The 24,998-nt window shown below is 38.8% G+C and overlaps 1 protein-coding gene across 1 annotated transcript; it reads left to right on the plus strand.

Annotated features, from left to right (window-relative positions):
• The first annotated feature begins 15,515 nt into the window (after positions 1-15,515).
• On the plus strand, positions 15,516-18,674 carry LOC114516570. The gene has a single exon (XM_028536096.1). The coding sequence runs from the start codon at positions 15,516-15,518 to the stop codon at positions 18,672-18,674; it is 3,159 nt and encodes a 1,052-aa protein (XP_028391897.1).
• The last annotated feature ends 6,324 nt before the right edge of the window (positions 18,675-24,998 follow it).

Consider the following 24,998-nt stretch of genomic DNA (forward strand, 5'->3'; position numbering starts at 1 on the left):
TGATTATTCGTTGAATTTTTTCCTCTGTGCTTTCATCCACCTTTTCTTTCGCTTCGTCTAAAATCACAATTTTATTATTTTGCTGCAAAACTAAAGCGAGATTTAAAGTATTTAACATCTGTTTTTCCCCGATGCTAAAACCCGTGTCGCCAATGTTTAGTTCAGAATCAAGTTTCTCAGGTAGATTTGTGACAACAGAGTCGAGTTTAACTCGTTCTAAGACATTCCATATCTCTTCATCTGTGTGCTGGTTTAACGGGTCAAGATTTAGCCGAACTGTTCCCTTCATTAAAGTCGGTGTTTGCGAGATTACTGAAATATGTTTGCGAGTTGAAAGCGTATTTAAATGTTTGATATTCAAGCCATCAATCATAATCTCGCCCTGGGTCCCTGCAAGGCGCATAAGCGCGGCTATGACAGATGATTTTCCCGCACCAGTCCTTCTAGCTATTCCGACTTTCTCCGACGAGTTTATTTTAAACGAAACGTTCTTCAAAGAGTCCACGCCACCGATGTGACACGAAAGCGAAACGTGCTCGTGAAATCGAAGTTCGAAGCTCGATCAGTTTGCCATCAAAAGTATTCGCTTACTATGAATTATGTACGGCATACGTGGTAACAAACCAGATGGATAAGGCACAAGAATCTGCTCTCGAACTCGAGAACTATGTTTCTCGCTTACAATCGTCTTCGGAGTATTCTCTTATTCTTTCTATCGTGGGGTATGCGTACAAACTGGTTGGAAACCAAGAAAAAGCTGTTAATGTGTTGGTTTCTGCCTTGGAGAAAATGCCGAGTCATCCAGTCATCCACCGTTAACTGAGGCACTTGAATACTTTTTTCTGGATCTTGATTAGAATTCATTAAATCTAAAACGAATCGGTTGTGGAGTTTATATTGATTTATTGAAATACGAGGACAAAAATTACCGGACAATTACCGGACAGTGGCTAGTGAAAATTGAAATAAAGAGAAATCATAGTTTCGGATACATTAATCGAATAAATACAATACAATACAATAAAAAACGATGCATACAATACGCAATTTCAACACAGTTGACATACTAGTCTATAAAGAAGAGACCTAGGGCCAGTTGTATAAAATTCACTATTTTTGTAGTTTAAACATCGTTAATCGCAGTTAAAACGTAGTTAAAGTTAATCATCCTCAAGGACATCTTTAACTTTTCTTCATTTGGGCTGCAACAGAATTAATGAAAGGTCGAACTGGTTTTACTCTACGCCCCTTGAGGAGTTTCTATCCATTAGCAACCGAGAAAATACTCCGAGAGTGACACGCTTTGAAAACTTACTTTGCAGAATTTATTAGGGGAAATTTCGATCTCGGCAACAAAAGCAGAGTAATAGATAATTATTATTGTCAATTGTTACTCTTACAGTGGGTCTTTTTCTTGGTTTACTTGTTGATGCAAAAATTGTTGGAATGTTGTTGGTATATGTCTTCTTCCCTCCCACAAAATACATTGAACACACCCTATGGCTGGAACTGGGATCTCTTACACCTTTTCTTTTCGAAAGTCTTTTTCAAAAACCGCTTTTTCTTTAAATCAGGAATTTTTGGAATCTTATGAAAAATAAGTTCAGGGTTTCTTTGATTGTTGTTTTCGCATTGTGGGATACCACAATATCTTTTCCATAACCTTGCAGTGACTTCAAAAAGTTGTGGTTCAACAACCTTTATTTTAATTATATTATATACTAGAAATACATTGCATGCAAAGTCCCCTCGCCTGAAGCAATAAACCTATATTTCCATCACTGAAATTCTATATTACTCGTTTCTGCTGAATGATCGAAGTCGTAAAGTAAAATCCTATATATTGCCATTAGTACAATAATAAAGTCGACTCTCGAGCTATCAAATTCGACTATGGTCATAATTGTGCTACGAATAGTTTTAAATACTGCAATTTTTAACGAAATTTCAATTACTTTTTAAGCAAATTCCCCTTAACAATAAATACTTTCCAAATCAAAATCATTTCAACGAAATTGACGAATAAATTCAAAGAGGTGCCATACATTTGTTGATAAATCCACATATTAAACTTACAAAATACTTGCATGCTTTAAAATACAAAATCTAACCGATTTACCAGTTCAAAACACTCCAAAAATGCTTCAAATTCGTAAATTTTTGCCATCTATTTGAATGAAAGTTTTTCTATTCGAAGGCATCTTTTACATTATATTTTAATTAATTTTGCGAGTCAATTTTTCGTATATTTTTCACACCATCCAAATGAAAAATATTATTTAAAAAAAGTTTTATAATTATATCATTTGCTGACGTGCTCAAGATTTTTTTAGCCAATCGCACGTTTGTAAACGTTAGGTAGTTACCAGTTTTAACTCGTCTTATAATCACGCATGCGCATAACTTACAAAAACGCCCAACGTCCATGACATAATGGAGGACAACTTTCATTTCGCATTTGCATTCCCGGGCGTCATTAGAATCTCCGGGCGGAATTAGTACCCTTGCGCGGTGCTTCGCACCGGCTCGGGGATTAAATTTAAATACTTAGCTGACCTACACTAAAAATTTACTATAATTGTACACTATATTTAAAATATTAACAAATTTAATAGATACCCTAAATTGTTTCTAGCTACTTATAATTACTCCGGCGTCAGCGACGGAGTTGAAAATTCGCCCCGGTTTTGTTTTGTTTTTTTTATTTTTCGTCGTCGCGAGTCTGTAATGGCGCGAAATATACTAGTATGTGACATGTGTGTGTGACTGTATTTATCTACGTCCCAGTCTTATCTCCCAAGAGTTGTGGTGCACAGCTTTGGCTAATTTTCCGATGCGCGATTCGATTTCGCTCGCATGATACGGCAATTCCTCCAAGAGCAACAAATAAACCGTTCTTTTCATGATTTTCGACTAAGTTTAGATTGAGTTGGGGTAACAATTTATTTAATACATGTAGATTCTGGTCCTATTTTAATAATATCGCTGCTATTTCGCCGTTTAACCAGATGTGGCCGTGTATGGGCGCGTTGACACGTCGCAGTTTGCAGAGGATTGCATTTCATAAATGTCGCCTCAATATAACAATGCTTTATCTTTATTACTTCGCTCAAATACAGCATTTTTAACGTTAACTCAACATATCAAAACAAAAAACTGGGCTCTAGCCCCTGTAATCCTCAGCGTCCGCCCCTACTCCTCGTCTTTTTGCTTCGCTCCACGTGCAAAGCAGCCATGGATCTTACTGTTCAAGAAGAAAAAGACTCTTTGGATGCGGATAATACAGGTAATCTCGTACCAGATTCGTTTGCATCATTACTGCAAAGTTCACAGTTTATTAATTTGATAAAAGAAAGTTTATTGCCGTCTCTCGTTGACGGCGTAAGACAGTCGTTCTCGGCACATGCCGAATCGACAAACACTGAACAAACATCATTCACCGGGAACTCTGCCGGGTCAAAAAGTGGAGATAGTCTGCCCAGTTCCGCCTCTGGGTCAACAAAAGGTCGTCCACTTCCCAGACCTGCCACTGGGTCAATAAATGGTGTAAATTCGTCAAGCGAACCACCCACAAAAAGGTCTCGCTTAGAGAGTACGACGCCAAACGCCACAGCCACAGGTGTGATTGACGTCGAACATGAAGCCTTACCGGACAATTCGCAAGGACATAATGTTAATGAAACCTTTGAGAGCGAAGACGACGTACTAGAACTCACTGCTCAACGTTGGCAAGCTTCGGAGGAACTGTCCGCCCTCCTCAATGTGTGTTTTGCAAAACCACTTTCTCGTTTCGACAAACGTCAGTTAATAAAGTCTTGTCCTCGTCCTAACGTTGATTGTGTATATACACCAGTCCTGGATAAATTTCTAGCAGACTTGGTTCCGAAATGTAAAGTTGATGACAAAACATTACGGAAAACCGAAGATTTACTCCTAGATGTAACCGGACCAATTGCCATGTGCTATGAAATGGTCTTGCAAGGCCAGGACAACCCAGCTAATTTAGACACTTCGGCCTTAATGGGTTGCCTCACCAAATCCTTTCAGTTATTGGGCAATGTTAATGATCATATTCCTAATAAGAGACGAGCTCAAGTACTTTCCAAAATTGGTCAGCGATACGTGTCCCTATCCGATGAAACCTGGGACACTAATGGGAAAGAGCTTTTTGGTCATCAATTTGAACAAAGATTGAAACAAAGAGCCGAGACTGCACAAACCATCTCATCCGCTAGCTTCACTCCCAAGTCAAAGCAGTTTTTTCCAAGCAGCACCTCCTCCCCAAAGCCATGGCAGAGAGGAGGTGCGAACAACTACAATTACCAATACCCTCGGGGACGGGGCCAATCCTACCGCAGAAGCAGACCCTACAGGGGCAGAGGACGGGCGTCATCAACCTTCACCCGCTCAACAATGCCACAAGGTCAATAGGAACCTCCCTAAATACAGGTATGTTGCCGACTCAAAACATAAGATTTCAAGCCAATATGCCCTTAGCAGGCAGAATAACTCATTTTTACGACAACTGGGTAAAAATTACACAAGACCCTTGGGTCCTAGAAACAGTAAAAGGGCACAAGTTGGAGTTCACCACAACTCCCTATCAGATAAATGTTTCAAAAATGCATGTCACTCTCGAGGAGGCAGCATTAATCGACCTCGAGGTTCAAGCTACGCACCACAAAAAAGCTATAAGCCGAGTGTCAGAGGAAAACAGTTGTCGTGCAAATCAGTTTGTAAGCCCCTTATTCACAGTCCCCAAGAAAGGAGGTGGGCACCGGCCAGTCATCAATCTAAAAATGCTGGACCAGTTCATAGAATACCAGCATTTCAAAATGGAAGGCATACCTATGCTAAAAGATCTATTAAAACCAGGAGACTTTCTGACCAAAATAGACCTGAAGGATGCTTATCTGACGGATCCATTTTGGCCTCCTCACCAAAAATTTCTACGATTCGAGTGGAAAAACAAGGTGTGGCAGTTCCAATGCCTTCCCTTGGAACTGGCGAGTGCCCCCCGAACCTTCACAAAATTATTAAAACCAGTTGTGGGTCACCTAAGAAAAATGGGAATGCGATTGATTATATATCTAGACGACATTTTAATAATGTCAGAGTCAAAAGAGTTGGCTCACAAACACACCAGCACAATTGTCAATCTTTTAAGCAGTCTGGGTTTTGTGGTAAACGAAGAAAAATCAGTGTTCGAACCCACTCAGGTACTCGAGTTTCTAGGATTTCAAGTCAGTTCGAAAAGCATGAGCTTGTCTCTCCCAGGGGAAAAGATAAGGTCTATCAGAAAAGAGTGCCAACATCTATTGAACAACCCCACATGCAGTAGAAGTCCGGGTCCTTTCTCGATTACTCGGAAAACTGTCCGCTTCAATTCAAGCAGTTTTCCCTGCCCCACTACACTATCGATTCCTCTTAAGAGCAAAGAACCTTGCTTTGAAACAAAACCAAAGCTACGAAACCCTTCTGTCTCTAGACCCAGCAGCTCTACAGGAGCTAGTCTGGTGGAGAGATCATCTTTCTGCATGGAACGGCAAGTCCCTCTTAGACTATGTGCACACGAGCGTCGTTTTCGAGCGTTTTCAAAATCGTTTTTATCCAGTTTATCGATTTGACGCCCTGTCCACACGATCCAAGGGAAAATATGCTTAATATGTTAAATTAGCTTCAACTTCTATTGTAAATTGACGGTGTTTGAAACCGTTTTGGCGTAAAAACGAAAATGAAAACGCTCGAAAACGTTACCGTGTGCACATAGTCTTAAAACAGCCAGACAATTTGGTGATAGAAACGGATGCCTCAAATCTAGGTTGGGGGAAAACATGCAACGGGGTCCGAACTGGGGGGTTGTGGTCCCACCAAGAGCGTCTTCATCATATAAATTGCCTCTAGCTGATGGCCGGAGGTTTTGCAATACGATCCTTTTGCAAAAACAAAGCTTCCATCCAAGTAAAATTGCTAATGGACAATACAACGGCAATAGCTTATATAAACAAAATGGGGGGTCCATCCCCAGTCCTGGCAAGCCTTGTGTTCGAAATTTGGCAGTGGTGCCTGCAGAGGCAGATTCATCTTTCCGCCCAACACATTCCAGGCATACACAATGTAACGGCGGACGAGGAGTCCAGAGTAGACAGGGACATGTCCGATTGGAAACTAAGTCCTGTGGTATTCTCCCACTTAAGCACGTTATGGGGTCCATTCGAGGTAGATCTTTTCGCAACCCGACTAACAAACCAACTCCCCCGATTTGTGAGTTGGAAACCCGATCCGGAGGCCGAAGCAACCAACGCTTTCACACTAGATTGGTCTCTAATAAAAGGGTATGCTTTTCCGCCATTCAATCTGGTAGGACGCTGCCTGGCCCAAGCGAGGGACCAGGAGGTGAAGTTGTTGTGCATAGTAACACCAGTTTGGGAAACCCAGCCCTGGTACCCCCTGTTGCTAGAGATGAGTGTGGATTACCCTCGGCTTTTTCCAACACACCCAGACCTCTTAACCAAAGGAGAGGAACAACATCCTCTACCTCACCTACAATTAGCAGGATGGCTTGTCTCAGCCAATCCTATTCAACAATGGGAATTTCAGTCCAAGCTAAAAACTTATTATTGTCAGCTTGGAGAAAACAAACATCAAGTTCATATGACTCTGCCTGGAGACAGTGGTATAGCTGGTGTGATAAGGAACAAATTAATCCACTTCAGGCCTCTATACAACATGTAGTAAATTTTCTAGCTCACCACTTTGAAACAGGAAAAGAATATCGCACCATCAACGTTTATCGTTCAGCACTCTCTGCCACACTTCCGAAAATAGATGGAGTCAGTGTAGGACAACACCCCTTGGTTTGCCAAACTATGAAAGGCATTTTTCAAAATACACCTCCACTCCCAAAATATTGTTCTTCCTGGGAGGTATCGGGTGTCTTAGCTTACATTAAATCATTAGGAGATAACGAGAGCTTGACAATCAAACAGCTCTCAGCAAAGTTAGCACTTCTCTTTGCGCTCACATCAGCGGAGCGTGGTTCAGAACTAGTGGCACATGACCTTAGATTTAAAAGAGCCCATCCTGAAGGAGTGGAATTTTTTCTGCCAGAACTGACAAAATCCGTTCGAGTGGGTAAAAACCTGAAAGTCTCCTTTCATGCTAGTTTCCCCTTGGACAAACGATTATGCCCTTGTGAATGTCTTAAGGCTTATGAGACTCGTACGGCACATTTAAGACCACAAAATCCAGAACAACCCAATAGACTTTTTCTAGCTCTAGTAAAACCGCATAAACCAGTACAAGCAGCAACCCTAGCACATTGGATAAGAGATTTTTTATGCCTAGCAGGGATTGACTCCAATATATTTAAAGCTCGCTCCACACGGGGAGCTGCCTCATCTACGGCAGCTAGAGCTGGCCTGTTCGTAGAGGATATTATTAAGATGGCTAATTGGACGAACGACAATACTTTTAAACGTTTTTATTACAAACCAGTCCATAACCCAACATTTGGACGGGCTGTTCTTGGTGAGAAAGTTGCTTTGAACTAGCATTGTTATATTGAGGCGACATTTATGAAATGCAATTTCAGATTATGCAAGACCCGTAGGGTTACAGTATAAGATGAATTGCATGAATAAATGGAGACGAGATATAACAATGCTCCCTCCCTCACCCCCCATATAATTACATTGTTATGTTTCCTTTTCAGGTTCCGCTTCAGCAAAAAGACGAGGAGTAGGGGCGGACGTTGAGGATTACAGGGGCTAGAGCCCAGTTTTTTGTTTTGATATGTTGAGTTAACGTTAAAAATGCTGTATTTGAGCAAAGTAATAAAGATAAAGCATTGTTATATCTCGTCTCCATTTATTCATGCAATTCATCTTATACTGTAACCCTACGGGTCTTGCATAATCTGAAATTGCACAGGATATATAAGCACGAGTTCCAAAGGCAAAGTGTAAGACAAAGTGAATGTATCATGCGGTTTATTTACGTTTTTGAACAATTGAACTTCTATAGTTTTTAAAGTACGATGTGCTTCAGAATTTTGCGATCGAACAACATTTAGGTTCGCAAGGCATCTAAATAAATATGAACTGCATTGTTGTTTATGTTCAGAAGCTCTATATTGAAGACTGGCACGTGCACCGGAGTTAACGCCATGCAGAACAGGCGTCTTGTTTAACTAAATATTTTATTAAAAAATTTGTATGCAAATCTAAAGCGACTTAAGAAATTTATATTGAAATTATATCTTGCCGAAAAATCGAAATTCACGATAGAACTCGTATTATATACAAAATTTAGTACAGTTACACTTTAGCTAAAGGATAAATAACAGCAGAAAACCCAGAAAACGTCTATCTTTTAATTTTTGTGCCACAAGAAGACGACTTGAATTTGAGTTTAGTGTATTTTTGCGCCAAAACAAATAAAAACATTTAGATGAGTTCAATAGCAAATTCGAACACAAATGCGACAGAAGTTATAAATTTCAGGAGGCCAAAAATGCCATTTTAATGCGCGAACATCATATTTTGAAATAAAATTCAGCCGTTCGCATAATGAAAGGCCGGTCAACTCACCTGCTTTTGTTCAATTTGTTGCGGAGATCGAAATTTCCCCTAGTAATTTCTGCAAGGTAAGTTTTCAAAGCGTGTCACTCTCGGAGTATTTTCTCGGTTACTAATGGATAGAAACTCCTCAAATTCTCTCAGAGTATAGAGCATAGCACCCATGTTATTTCCCATAGGAAAACGAATGTCGATTGAAGCAATAAATAGTCTAAAAACTGCCATATATTCCTCCGAAGGAAATCGCTCGCTCTAACGCCGGCCATTTCGTTCGAAAGCAACATACAGCCTCCAGGCTCCAGCCTCCTGCCATGCTTAGCTTAGCGGCGCGAAATCTATAATGCAAGTTGTCTAAACCGCTTGTCTAAACCACTGAGGTCTAAACCGAGTGACTTTCTAGAATTGCGGAAAACGGATGCGGCTACGGAATACATAAAAGATGCGAAACTGAACATATTTTGCTAAACTCCCGAATTATACCAACATATGAAGATTTTATTGATCTTAACCCGACATAGTTTGCGACACAGTGATTTCGGCACGTTTTTGCTTCCTTTGAACAATGCCGAATTTGCTTACTCAAGTAGACTGCCATCATTGTATTTACAATATGTACAGGGTGCATATAAAAAAGGTAATCCATCTTTGGCGCGCTATTGTACGTGAACTATTCATTCTCTTAACGAACTTTTTTCACATTCAGAAAGGTTAGTCTTTTAAAGTGGAAGTCAAGTCCGTTCTGCGCATAGGCTCTGCTCATAACAAGCGACGGCCCTCTGATGTGAAAATTGCCTAAATTTCGCATGTATCATATTTTTTCTTAACATAAACTCTAGTTCATATTAATTTAGAAGCGCAATGAACCTAAATAGTGTTAGATATTCAGACAGCACATCGTATTTTAAAAAATAGCGAGTTTAAAATGTTAACAAACCGTTTGTTTACATACAGTAACTATCGAATGACATGTTTAAAAAAGGGCAAATAGGAAGCCGCTTAATTGAAGAATTTTGCTTCTGAATAAACTATACCCGTATATGCATATTATATAAGTAGGAATAAATCACATCAGGAGAACATTCCAAGCAATGCGGCGGCAATGTCAACTTTGTATCGATTGAGATAGTGGTCAAGTTGAAGGTATCGGCGCATATAAATCTCTTTTTAAAAAGTGTAAATGGAAAAATTTTCAATGAACATGTTGTAAAACCAGTGCAAGCTGTGACATGTATTGCATGAAATTCGCAAGCAGGAAGCGCGAAATTTCATACTATAGGGAGTTTCTTCTCATCTAGACATTGTCTTTTTTTAAAAAGAAAAAGCTAAGAAGTTTGAAAAGTTGAACCCTAGTTAACAATGGTAAGTTATGTTTTTGTTGTTACACTCTGTGCAATATAAATCGCGTAAAATGTTATCAGGAAAATTATTATTATTATTTAAACATATTTAAACAGGATAACCACTTCAGTTAAGTAACTGCTATCAATGAGGGTCCTGGTGGGCTATCAATAAGTAGCTATATACAGGGTGTCTCAAAAAAAACGAAAACTATTGAAATCACTCATTGTTAAAATTTCAATGCCCGTGTCCACGAATTTTAGCCCGTGGGGATTTAATGCAACTTATAAAACGCAAATACGAAAATTTGGAATTGTGAATATGATTAAATTCAAATTAGCATTGTTATTGCTTCGAAAGAAAATGGTACAGATGACCGCGAAACAACGAGTGTTTATTGTGATAAATTATACGCGCACCCAAAGAACAACGGAAGTGCGAAACGCTTTTCGACGAAGGTTGACAAAGGAAATTTTACTGCATCATGCATAAAAAGGCTTATGGCAAACATTTATATACTGGTGGGTCCCAACAGAGTGCTTAGCCATTCAAACTCAGACAATTACATTGTTATGGGTGATTTCAATAGTTTTCGTTTTTTTTGAGACACCCTGTATAGTATAAGTAATACTTATATACTTATAATAAGTATATGCTTGTTTATAAGTATGAGTATATGGCCATATAACACTGTGAAACGTAGAAAAGTGCACTGCAGTGACAGACAGACAGTGTACAAATACGTTTAATACCGCACTAGACTATGTTGTCACACGAAACATTGCATCGATCGAGTAGAGCAAAACCTAAAGTGAACATCATATAACAAAGTAAAATCTAACAAGTTAACAAGTGAGATTTTTCTGATTTAAACATATTCGTCATTCTAAAAAAATTATTTCAAATCCATAAAACGACTTTTACGATACGTAATTAATATTAAGTTTTAAGCAAATAAAAATCAATTTGAATATAGTGATAAAACAACTAGCTTTCGGCTGCCTATGGGTTTACATACGGCTCTGACTTTGTTTATTAAAACGAGACTATAATTACCATCCCTGTTTGGAAACTGTGGAAATTAGAGCAGTAGAGATTCGTCACTGTGGCGCGAAACAAACGTATGCATACGCCACGTCGTGCTGGTTTGATAAAACTCTGCGAACACAATAATAAATGCATGTTTATCCTGTCAAATATTTCGGAAATGTTATTTATCTATCTGCAAAAGTATAAACATGCAGACATTTCGCTTAGTGAGAGATCGATCGGTTCCGCACTTTCACCTATAAGGACAAAAGTCAACATATCGCGATAAAAATCAGTATATTAAAAAATCGGCATGTCGCGACAGTTGACTCTAGGTCGCATCTGTGATCACTTTCTATTCGCTATATATTACTCGTCTACCGATCATTGCAAACATTATACGCAGTTTGTTATGAGTCCCCTCTGTGCCTTTTGATAGGTTTCTGACCATTCTTACGCCTGTATTCAAAAAGCTCACTCACACTCATACTCATCGAGTGTGACATATAAATTTTGTTAATGCTGATCAATGAGAAAGTTCTCTCTGAATAGATGAAAAGATATAAGGTAAATCACTGTAAATCAAGCCCCTGTTCGGTTAAAAATACCGCCATTGAAACGTTATGAGAAGATTAAGATCTCCCACTCAATGAGTTTGAGTGTGAGTGAGCTTTTAGAATACAGGCGTTAGTCATCTAGAGGCTTTTTGCAACATTAACACACCGCGCTTCAAACCGCGCTTCCTAATAGCTAGTTTAAAAATTGGATCCTGCGGTCGACAATATTTGAAATACTGCGTATTAAAAGAAGTACAAAACCTTAGCCCCTAGGAAATACACTGTGAGTTTGCTGCGACTCACTTGCGTGACGTCACGAAAATCGCTAGTTCCAGTGTTCTGTTACGACGGCGGCTTCGCTTTTATAAAATCGAAAAATTCTTTAACCATAACTCTCGGACAAATGCGTACATTCCATGATGTAAAAATCGCATTTTGTGTCAGGGGCACTTTAATTACATCTATTATTTATTCTGTGCCTAAACAGGCATATTCGTGACTTGTCATTGAAATTTTGGCTTCAAAGAATCTGTGTTTTTTTATCGAAGTTTATCTGAACATGGAAACTTATCCTAATGAGGTATGTAGTCAATCTTTTCGAGATCAAAACAAATGAATCTCTTCGGAGATCAAAACAATCTCTTGGGAGATCAAAACAATCCCTTCGAAGATCAAAACAATCTCTTCACAGATCAAAACAATCTCTTCGAAGATCAAAACAATTTCTTCGGAGATCGAGACAATCTCTTCGGAGATTAAAACAGTCTCTTCAGAGATTGAGACAATCTCTTCACAGATCAAAACAATCTCTTCGAAGATCAAAACAATTTCTTCGGAGATCGAGACAATCTCTTCGGAGGTCAAAACAATCTCTTCAGAGATCAAAACAGTCTCTTCAGAGATCAAAACAATCTCTTCGGAGATCAAAACAATCTCTTCGGAGATCGAGACAATCTCTTCGGAGATCAAAACACTCTCTTCAGAGATCAAAACAGTCTCTTCAGAGATCAAAACAATCTCTTCGGAGATTGAGACAATCTCTTCGGAGATCGAGACAATCTCTTCGGAGATCAAAACAATCTCTTCGAAGATCAAAACAATTTCTTTGGAGATCAAAGCAATCTCTTCCGGGATCGAGACAATCTTTTCGGAGATCAAAACAATTTCTTCGGAGATCGAGACAATCACTTCGGAGATCAAAACAGTCTCATCGGAGATCAAAACAATGTCTTCGGAGATCAAAACAATGTCTTCGGAGATCAAAACAATCTCTGCGGGGATCAAAACAATCTCTTCGGAGATCGAGACAATCTCTTCGGAGATCAAAACAATCTCTTCGGAGATCAAAACAATCTCTACGGAGATCTAAACAGTCTCTTCTGAAACGATTAACGAAATCTAAAGAAATTCACCAGCAAAACATTTAACATTTATATCGTATAGATAGTAGCTGTGTTAGGTGTATAAATTCAGATCTTTATACGCGTAGCTGCTGTTGTCGCTGCCGACCAACTGTACGGAAATTGACAAAGCAGACAAATACCAAGCGATCTAGAGACCGTGCACCTTCCAGATTGGCTTTTAAGAGAATAATACTGGCTATGAAAAAGAGAGGAAGTAGATCAATTTTAAAGCATTATTTTGTAAGAAATGCCCCTAGGTCATCCTTTTTAAATAAGATAGTGCGTAATTTCAAGCAATGTCGTTTTCAATTTGTGCCAATGCGACATATTTTTATCAATTCATTCGGATATTAAAAGTCTTTTGTCAACTTTGTAGAAAAACATTTATGTAGTAAGAAAAATCATCTTGTAATGTTTTATACAGCAAAAGATAGCAGGCAATATTGCTAGTAAACAATATCACATATCTCAAAGGAAACTAATATTGTCAGGAGATATTGAAAGAAACCTTAGTCCTGTTTCACCAACAGATCAACTTAGAGATATTTATTTAGGTCATATAGATGAGTATCATTAGGTATCAACTTTGCCATGTATTTCAATGTCAGATTTTGCTGAGATAAATCCTGAACAGTCAAATCAAAGCTCTCAGCCTAAGCAAACAAGAACAGAATATATGAAAAAATACATGAAGGAAAAACGAGCTAATGAAACACAGAGCCCTGAGGCTAAACAAAAGTGAAGAGCATATGCAAGGGAATATAGCAGATGCAAACAAGCCAGTGAAAGCTCCCAGCTCTCAAAACAGAGCACTGAGGCTGAGCAAAAAAATGTATGCAAAGGAATATAGGAAACAAAAACGTTATGAGTTTAAATCAGTACAAAGTTTAATATCCAGTTTTCATGCTGTTGTGTCACAAAGTCCTCTTTATATTTGCACCTGTTGTGACCAATTATGGTAGAAGCATAGTGTCAATGCAGGCAGAACACTTACACACTTTGAGTTCCCACGTCTATATTACTATCATGACTGAAATTACTACATATTACTAAGCATATTTCCTATAGCGGAAAATATATAGCGGTAAAAAATAGATTGTTGTGAGCAGATACATGTACGCTTGTGCACCTGTTTCTTTTTAGGTAGGCAAAAAACCGCGACCTTAAAGGAAGTTAAGTCCGTATGTAAACCACTGAGCTATATAAAAATTCCTGGAGGACTTGCTCCTAATCCAGGTGATCTCACTCCAAGCTCGCCAAACATTATTTTCAAGCAAATAGAAATCTATACCAGAGATCAGTGCGCGCGTTTTGTTATTTATATTTTCAAAGCAAATTCCAGCGAATGCAGCAAGAAATATAGGATTTCATTATTTCAGGCGTTGTTTTGGTATTTTTTGTTATTAACGGTGAAAGATTGATGGAATATTTGTCTTTTTAAAGAACTTCAATGAGGACAAAAACATACTAGAAAAGCAATTGCCTCATTTGTTTGGATTTTTAAATACGGAAATTTGATTTTGTAGTCGTGTATTTGGTCTGGTATTCCGTAGCATTTATCGCACAAACAGGCAAAAAGATAACTAAAATTATTCGCATAAAGAAGGCAGTTTCACACACCTTTATCTTTATTTGATATTAGCTAAAGCTATATTTTTGTTATTTCTGTAAGTATTTCCACTTTTAAATTTTCTTTATGTTCATGATTCTAAACCCGCTACATTATATTTATTAAATGAACGAATATGTTGTGCAATGTCTGGCCTGGCTTTTATGCAAACCTCTTTTCGTCTCTTTTATACAAAATAACTTTCCGTGGGGTAGCAGGCCTAGCCAACATTTATTTTGAAAATGAAAAGACTTGTCCCTTTTGACGGCTTCGCTGCAATACTCACCAGGCAGTAACGCGATTTTGTCAGCTCTTGAAGGAAAATATTTTCCATTTAAATTGTCAAACGATAAAGAATAACTGCCAGGAAGAGCTCGAAATTCCTTAGAAACAATAAACTTTAGGCGCCAGTTGTATAAAAGACAAATTAACTTTTAGCTGTAGTTAAGGACAGAATTGGCCAATCAGAGTTGCGTATTTCTCAGTTAAATAGAATTTAACTATGCAAAGTGTAGTTAAAAGGTTTTATACAACGGGCCCCAGCTATATTTTTACCCTCCACAGCTTGTTTTTGAGGCGCGTGAGACAGCTCGGTATAGATTTCTATCTGACAAGGTTCGATTTTGCTCTGATTGGCTGAAATTTCCGACTCTAAAAAAGTGAAGCAAGAAAAATGGTGAGAGAATCAGCAAAGTTTGGAGAACAAGAAAAGAAAAAGCTGCAGGCATTCTCGGATCTATGTCTCGATGTAGCTTCACAAATTGACCAACTCCCCGGGCTTGGATGTTTGAATTATCCGACGGCAATGCGATTAATCCTTAATGTTCTACCAGAGAGAATTCGTCATAGTTGGGAGAAAAAAGTCGTTGAATTTGCAAAGTGCCATAACAACGCCTACCCACAGTTCGAAGTATTTGCGAACACAGTAGAAAAGCAGTCACAATTGCGTAACCACCCTAACGTTACAGCCTTAGCGGATAGCTTACAAAGAGACAAGAACATGGCAGGAAAACAACACTATAAAGTCTTAAAAGGAGATATGGGGCAAGCACAAGAGTCGAAAAACAAGAAACGTTGTATATTCCACGATATCGATGGTCATAATCTATCAGAGTGCAAAACGTTCGCACGGAAAACGCTTCAGGAAAAAACAGACTGGTTGAAAAGAGCTGGACTATGTTTTCGATGCCTGACACAAAAACATCTAGCAAGAGACTGCAAAACAGAAGTGAATTGTACGAAGTGCGGCAGTAATCGCCACCTCGAGATACTGCACATGGAGAAGAAAATAATGAAGGAGGAGGAGAAAGAAGAAGTAAAATCAGCCTGCACGGACATTTCGCCAACGTCTATTGAAGGGGTCTCATGCAGCAAGATCGTTCTGTTAGACGTTTTTCATCCAAAAACACCACAAAATATAGTAAAAGTTTACGCATTGATTGACGAACAAAGCAACGCGTCTTTGATTGCTCCAAAGCTCGTCGACGATCTCGGACTGGAAGGACCAAAAGAGAAGTATTGTCTAACCACGTGTAGTTCATCAAAAGAAACCCACTATGGCCGTCGCGTCTCTGGACTAACAATAACATCCTCGGACGGAGTTTTAATGAAATTACCAAGATTAGTTGAATGCGACAATATACCCTCCGATAAACGCGAGATCCCAATACCTGAACAAGTTAGAAGGTACGGTCATCTTCGTGAAGTAGCAGACAAATTACCTCCATTAAAATCGGAAGCTGAAGTCCAATTACTAATTGGTCGTGATGCACCCGAGATAATGAAAGTTAGGGAAGTCCGCAATGGGCCGAAAGGAGCTCCGTGGGCGCATAGGTTGGCTGTTGGCTGTACCATATGTGGTCGAATGTGTGTCAACCGTCAAGGAGGACCTATTCACATTACGACTCACCGAACCGTCGTCCGCGATTTATCCAATAAACTTGAGGATGGTGTTCAAGTTCATTCACAAACAAAGGTTAATCATCCATACCAAACCTTGTACACTGAATATTTATCATGCCCAAATAAGTTAGAGGTGAAAGACTGCTACGATGAACCAGAAGATGTTGTTTTCCAGACTACAGTTCGTGATAATGAACCAAGCTTGTCTATCGAAGATCGACGATTCCTAACACTTATGGACGAAGCAATCCACAAAAACGAGAAAGGGAACTGGGAAATGCCATTGCCTCTTCGCAACTTGGATGTAAAGTTTCCAAACAACCGAAAACAAGCAGAAAGTCGTATGAACAATTTATTACAATCATTCAAGAGAAAACCGAAAATGGAAAAGGACTACCTGGAATTTATGGAAAAATTGCTAGAACGGGGTCATGCTGTCCCTGTGCCATCCATTGATTCCACGAATGAAGTAACGAATCCCGAGAAGGTTTGGTATCTTCCTCATTTCGAAGTCTACCATCCGAGGAAACCAGGCAAGATTCGCGTGGTGTTCGACTCATCCGCAGAATTCCAAGGTTCATCGCTGAACAAAGAACTGCTGTCAGGTCCAGACATCTTGAACAATCCTCTCGGAATACTCATTCGATTCAGGCTAAACCACGTCGCAGTTGTCTGCGACATAGAACAGATGTTCCATAACTTTTACGTTAGCCCTACGCACCGAAACCTTTTACGATTTCTCTGGTTTGAAGGGAACGATAAAACAAAGAAGATTATTGAATATCATATGACAGTGCACCTGTTCGGAAACACTTCCAGCCCATCTGTCGCGATGTTCGGTCTTAGAAAGACAGCTGATGATGGTGAGGAGAAATTTGGTCAAGTCGCCAAAGAATTTGTTAAAAATGATTTTTATGTTGATGACGGTTTAACCTCGTGTTCAACCAGCAAAGAAGCAATTGACCTTATTAAGAACTCACAGTCAATGCTGGCAACCGCAAACCTTCGTCTACATAAGATCGCCTCAAACTCAACGCAAGTGATGGAAGCTATACCACTGGAAGACCGGGCTGAGAGCCTTCGAGACCTTGATCTTTATCGTGATCCTCTACCATCGCAACTTTCCTTAGGTATAGTCTGGAATCTACAAAAAGATACCATATCCTTCAGAATTTCTTTACCCGAGAAGCCTTTCACTCGGCGTGGTGTCCTAGCAGTAATTAATTCTATCTACGATCCCCTGGGACTTGCTATTCTAGTCACCTTAACTGGAAGGTTATTATTGCGCCACCTTACCACGTCAATAATTGCAAACCCGTCCCTAGGTTGGGATGATCCACTTCCCATTTCCTTACAAAGAAAATGGCAAAATTGGAAGGAATCACTCGCGATACTCGCAGAAACTTACGTGCCAAGATGTTTTCTCCAAGAGAAGACGTCTCAGATAAAGAAAGCAGAGATCCACGCCTTTTCAGATGGCAGCGATCTTGCAATTGGCATCGCAGTCTACTTAAAGTTGACAAATCAATCTGGAGAAATCAAGGTCTCATTGGTATTTGCTCAGGCAAAATTGGCACCAAAACGAGCAACAACGATCCCAAGACTTGAACTTTGTGCCGCCGTCCTCGCAGTCAAAGCAGTTAAATGGATCACTCATGAGCTGAAGATAAAGATAGACGAGATATTCTTCCATACTGATTCAAAAGTAGTCCTTGGATACCTCCAGAACGAAAGCAAACGCATCTATGTTTATGTCGCCAATAAGATTCAAGTTATTCGGACTGGGTCGGATCCTTCACAATGGCATTATGTGAAGTCATCAGAGAACCCTGCGGACATGGCCACAAGGGGAAAACCAGCCAAAGACTTGTTGGATTCGATTTGGTTCACTGGACCACATTTTCTGAGGAACAGTAGTTTTTCTGAACCTTCCTTAGCTGAAATCGATCCCATGGAGTACGACGTAAGCTCAAACGACCCAGAGGTTCGTACTCAAGTCACTCGTTTTACAGTTAAACCTTCTACAACTCAAGGACTAGGATCCGAACGATTCAAAAGGTTTTCCAAGTTGTCGTCTCTACGAAAAGCTATCGCAAACTTGATCATCCGAATTAAGCGTGTCAAAACCAACAACCGAGATTCAATATCTAGCCGACGTTCCAACGCTCTTCTCCTCAACGCAACAGATCTTACAAAACATCCTACCGCCGCGGAACTGAAACAAAGTGAGGAAATACAAACAAAACTGTTCAAATAGAACAATATGCAACAGAATTCAAAAACCTTCAACAGATTCCATCAGCAAGTATTCCTGCCACATCCAGCTTATATCGTCTAAATCCATTTATTGACAGTAATGGAATCCTACGCGTTGGTGGACGACTTAGACACGGAGAACAGATGTATGAAGAGAAAAATCCGGCAATCATCCCCAAAAAGAGTCATTTAGCAAAACTGGTAATCAAACATTATCACGAAAAGGTTTATCATCAAGGTAGACAGATAACTCATGGTGCAATTAGAAACGCAGGTCTGTGGGTCATTGGCGCAAAGAGGACGATTTCGAAAATCATCAACGAATGCTTAATTTGCAAGAAACTTAGAAGGAAATTGATGACGCAGTTTATGGCTGACCTACCAGCTGATCGGTTAAATACACCCCCACCTTTTACGAATGTCGGATTTGACGTGTTCGGACCGTGGACAATACAAACAAGAAAATTACGAGGAGGTGCTGTAAACTCCAAAAGATGGGGACTAGTTTTTACTTGTTTGAATTGTCGCACAATCCACATCGAGGTTCTGGAAACAATGGAAACAAACTCTTTTATCTGCGCCCTCCGACGCTTCTTCTCCATACGAGGACCTCCATCCGTCCTTCGATGTGACCGAGGTACAAACTTTATTGGGGCAAAATCCGAACTCGTCGAGTCCTTAAACGAAATGGATCAGAACATGATAGCATCCTACGTCAATCAACAGAACTGTGAATGGATTTTCAACCCGCCTCATTCTTCACATTTTGGTGGCGTCTGGGAGCGTCAAATTTTAACAATTAGACGAATTCTCGACGGAATGTTTGCCGATCTTGGTCCAAGGCAACTGACACACGAATTACTAACTACACTTATGGCAGAAGTGGTCGGCATAGTGAACTCCAGACCAATTGCGACTATACCATCAGACGCAAAGCAACCACAACCTTTATCCCCAAATATGCTGCTGACTATGAAATCAAGACATCTGACGTCACCACCTGGTTTATTCACATCCCATGATCTGTATTCCCGCCGCCATTGGAGAAGAGTTCAATATTTAGCGGACCAATTTTGGACACGATGGAAGAGGGAGTACTTACAAAACCTAAAGTCAAGAGCAAAGTGGAATCAACAACGACGTAACCTAGAAGTCGGTGACATCGTGATGATCAAAGATAACACGCATCGCAACAAATGGCCCTTGGGTAGAGTCTCTGAAGCAATCAAAAGCCAAGATGGTAAAGTAAGAAAAGCCACAGTAATTACATGGAAAGACGGAGAAAAAAAGAGCTACTTGAGGTCGATAAGCAACTTCGTCTTTTTAATGAGTACATGAGCTATAATTAAGATATGCAAGGACGCAATACTGTTAACGTCCTTGGGTGAGGAGTGTTGTGTCATGGACTAGTTAATGGACTATTAAAATATGATTTAAATATGCTAATATTTTGTATAAAATGAGCCGCGCTTGACTAAGTAGCTAGAAAGACACGCGTACGCTAAGATATACTGAACCTTGAGAAATACGGACTTTATTTTGAACTGATTGAACACACTTGGAGTAATTTGGGGGAATCGGGGAATCGTTGACAGTTAGAGCATGATTTTTCACCTTTATACGAATAAATAAGTCTCGTTAAATTGGTTGAAGCTGCGGACTCCACCTGTCACGGAGGCACGACATGCACCATTTCTTAAAATTCTCAGTATATTCTTAAAATTCTCACTATATTCTATTGCACCATTTCTTAAAATTCTCACTCCATCCTATTGTAGAGTCTCCCGGGACATTTTTCTTCATCAAGGGACGAAACGACTACACAAAGGAGATCCACATTTCCATCTCTTGAGCCTGAACAGGAAATAGCCAGAGTGGAGGCAACAATCAAACTGGATGGAGTAACAGGTTTTGAGGAAACAAATGAAGAGGAACATGTAGTGCATTTGGTTAATCTCTCCAATAGAATCGACGAATTGAAAAATGAAAACAGCGATCTTTTAAGGAAAATAGTGGAGTTAGAAAACGAATGTACCATCTCGAAAGATAAGTTCTCAACAATTGAGAAAAAATATCAGGAACTAACCAAACGTTTGGAGAAGGTAGAAGCAGAGAAAGATAAACTACGAGATGATTTCAAAAGGGAAAAGTCCGTGAAAGAAAGTTTCATGAAGAAATGCGAAGACTTGACGAAAGCGTTTCGGAGAGTTGAGAACGAAAATAAAGATTTAGAAAAGCGGGTTCAATCAATCAAGAAGGAGCTGGAAGACAAAAAAATAAGACTTGTCTTCGGACAGATCGCATGGATCCTTGAGGAAATGATTTGGGATATTGTTATTCCGGATCAACCGAAGGGATCCACCGCCTATCTTAGATCAATGGAAAACTGGCTGGACGACGACGATGACGATAACCCGAGCAAAGAAAGGAAACAGGCAAGGAAGAGGTGGGCTGACTTGAAAATCAGGCTAAACTGGAAAGAACGCAGGCATAGGCATGCTTTGTCTGTGCTCAAAGAAACTAGGAAGGATGATGCACACCCTAAAGTCGATCTTACGGTGGCAAGGGGGCAGTTGAGAGAAAGCAGAGAAATAGCGAGAATGGATAAAAAAGCATGTCACGAAATTCTTGATATGATCCTTCTTTTGAAGATGTGAACAATTACGATCAATTTTTTTTGAAATAAGAATATATGCAATGCATGCCGTCATGGCCTAAACTATAGATACATCGATATAATTGGGAGGTGCACACATTATAATATACCACTCTGAACTTTGTTCTTTTAATTCAAGCATGAAGCGAACTTTTATCAAAATGCAGACATAGAAATAAGTAATGTAACCTAATACAATGCAATCTGTTTTCAATCAAACTTGTCAATAGTATATATGATATAAATATATATATATATATATATATATATATATATATATATATATATAATATATATATATATATATATATAATATTATAATATATATATATATGTATAGGTTATCACATGAGGGGCGAGGTGATATCAGTTTTATCGCTTGAGGGACGATATCATAAATTTCACGAGTGAGCGCAGCGAACGAGGGACATTTATGATATCGTCCTGAAAGCGATAAAACTCATATCACCTCGTCCCGATTGTGATAACCTGTTTATCACATACTTCTTTTTCTTCTATAAAGCAATCGACATCGACTGAAACAAACCTCGAACTCCGAGTCAGCCATCTTTGTTTTGACAGCGGCAAATGCAGCGGGACAAAAAGCGATATCAGTGACAAAAAGCGATATCAGTGACGATATCGTTTTTATGTCACCCTGTTATCGCCCTGATAAAGGCACAAGTATGTGATTATATATATATATATATATTTATATATATATATATATATATATATATATATATATATATATATATATATATATATATATATATATATATATATATATAGCCATGGCAACTATATTGCACGACATTTAAATTCACGTGATGAGTGTGGCAAGCACTGCTTGTTAAAAGAAACTTGTAGTGAATAAAATCATATGAAGTAAACCAAGTTTATTGTATTTTGTTCTCGTCTTATATATATGCGCAAAACGTGTTTGTTGCGCGAAATGATCGGACTGGGAAAAGAATAACCGGAACCAAAAGAAATGCAACTGCAGAAATCCTGATCAATGTCCATTAGAAAACAAGTGTCTTATGAATAATATTGTGTATAAAGCTGATGTGATTACGGCGGAGAGTCAACAAGCTAAAAGTTATATCGGAACGACCTCGACAACTTTCAAAGAACGCTTCCGAAACCTCAAGAAGTCATTTAACGACGTCAGATACGAGAACAGCACTGAATTAGCCTTTCTCACGATGACGTTTTGGGGTATTTTCAATTCTTTCAAACGGGTTTTAAAATTAATAACATCATGAAAAGCAATTTTTTTAGAATCAACAGACCATTGGATGAATAACTCCAGCCTAAAATTAAAGACTGTGGCCGTTACGAGGTTTCGCTTGCGGTTTTGATTAAAAGTACCCCAAAAATGGCGGCATATTCGTCATCGTGAGAAAGGCTAATTGACAAAATACGCGTCTGTGAAGCTGAAAGAAAGTGGCAAACACTACGACATCAAATGGTCAATCTTACCTCAAGCGCACGCCATAAAAGCAGGTGGAAAGTACTGCGGTCTATGCACAGAGGATATACTGCAAATTGTGAATTACAATAAACAATTTTTACTTAACAAAGGCTGTGAGCTTTTCACAAAATGCGTGCACACACGCAAATTCCTCGGGGGATATTTCAAACGTTCAAACGCGTCAACAGACTAATAGCTCGCGTGATTTCACCGTGTTTTCATTGTCAGCCAATCACAGGGCATAAATCTGTGACGAAAAAATTTCGCTAAAATTTTGACGAATTTTCGATAAATTCAGCCTTTTTGGTGTGATTTAACAGATGTCCACCAAGAATAAAGTCTTCTCATATGAGTATGTAGATCAGTCCCAGGCTATTCTCTTTCATGAACTATTTAAAAAATTCAATAAAATTTCAAATACTTTCATCGGGCTAATCTATGCAAATAAAAAGTTTTTTTTTTGCCTATTATCAGCACAGAATTTTCGTCATTTCCAGAATCTTCATATGACGAACTGGAAATAAAACTACTAAAAAAAAGGCCAACACAAGGATTATTCTCTTTAGGAGAAGTTCGGACCCGTAGAGGTCGCAGTGTTAGACTTTTGCATACTTTAGCGATTTCTTCTGATGGTGTATAATCAGTATAAAAACGTAGCTATTAAATAACATAAAAAGTGCACTAGTCCACCTGTTTTCAACAGAAAGAATAAGCTTTCTTTGTATACTGACGGTAGCTTTTTTACCAGCAACTTTTTTTGTGAACTTCAGAGCAGGGCTCGAGATTTTTATACGACAACTCAAGCGGGGCTTGCATTTTTTTAAAATTTAGAATTGATTTTCTCCGGCGGCCCGTATACACATAAATTTTGCATGGTCCCTAATAGTAGAAATCAAGAACTCGAAGTTTCATCTATGACTATATGTGATATACAGGGTGTATAAAAAATGGCTAAATGAAAGCTATCTGCTGATGGATAACGGATTGTCTTAACAGCTCATGCGTAGTATACGAAAGTGAAACATCCAATATGGTCTCAGCCACAAATTCATTTTGCACTGCCATCTTGCAAATTTTCTAATTCAGAAAATTTTCTATACAAGATAGGATGTAAACAAATCAGAATAACAGAGATAATAATACATCATAGAATGCTTTGGCGGTCAGCTTGGAGAGGTCTCAGGCAACATTTGCCCAGAAGTAAGTTCTCTTTTGTTAAGGGCTCGTTTCTTGAAATTTCATGCCTTGCGCTTTAGACTTATTTCTTACCTAGGCGATAAAAAGGATATTTTCTGAAAGATCTTACTAAAATTAGTAAGACTGCCAAGTTTGGCTGCGATTTGTTTTAAATTACAGAAAATATAGTCATGCGATTTTTGACGAATTTTGTATTACGGCCGGAAGTTTGTGACTAATTTTGTTACACATTTCCGCACGTAATACAAAAGTATACTAGAAATACTTGCATGCAGCAACCCCTCGCTATTTCAAATGAAGCAAAATATTTCCTGAGCTAGCCAGACCTAACCTTCAATATTATGAAATGTCCTGAATGTAAAGCCGATAACTGATGTTTCAAATATTTCGGAAACAAACACAGTCGTAAAGGTGAAGTGAAATCACCCGTTTTCCTGCTGCTTTCCGTTGCATTAAGTTATAGACTTTCACAGTTTAAGTGAGAGTTTATTAATACTTCATTATAGCTAAACCTTCAAAACATCAAAACAGCACAAATAATATAAATACCCAAGCAGTGAACGTCGAATGTTGTTTTTCGATTATTAAATTCATGCAGTGATTGCAGTCGACTCTATAAACCTTTAAAGTGATATTTGTTATATTAAAACTCCGAATTACACTTTTAAGGACTCTTTTGGAAGTTAAAACGATGATGTAAAGCCTTAAATTCTCGGTCACGTCTTCGCAAAACCGAGCAAAACGATATACTGTACCAAGGTCATAAAATGTATTCGTACAGCAAACACGAAATAAACCTCGAAATAAACAAAATAGACTCCTACCAGTTCAAAGATTATAATCGAGTTGTTCCTTTTCACAGCTAATTCTTCCAGTTCTAATAATATTTTAAACTCTTCCCAGTGTTTTATCTGTTATTTGATTCACATTTCATATTTTGTTTTCGAAACATTTTTTTTAAAATATAGTCATAGGCAGCCCAGACTTTGACTTGC

The sequence above is a fragment of the Dendronephthya gigantea genome, unplaced genomic scaffold, assembly GCF_004324835.1.
Source record: "Dendronephthya gigantea isolate DGI-Jeju-01 unplaced genomic scaffold, DenGig_1.0 000006F, whole genome shotgun sequence".
In the NCBI taxonomy this organism is placed as follows: domain Eukaryota; kingdom Metazoa; phylum Cnidaria; class Anthozoa; order Malacalcyonacea; family Nephtheidae; genus Dendronephthya; species Dendronephthya gigantea.

Bases quoted from the DNA above. Each gene is read 5' to 3' on its own strand.
- LOC114516570 (XM_028536096.1), top strand. From the start codon at position 15,516: ATGGCAGGAAAACAACACTATAAAGTCTTAAAAGGAGATATGGGGCAA.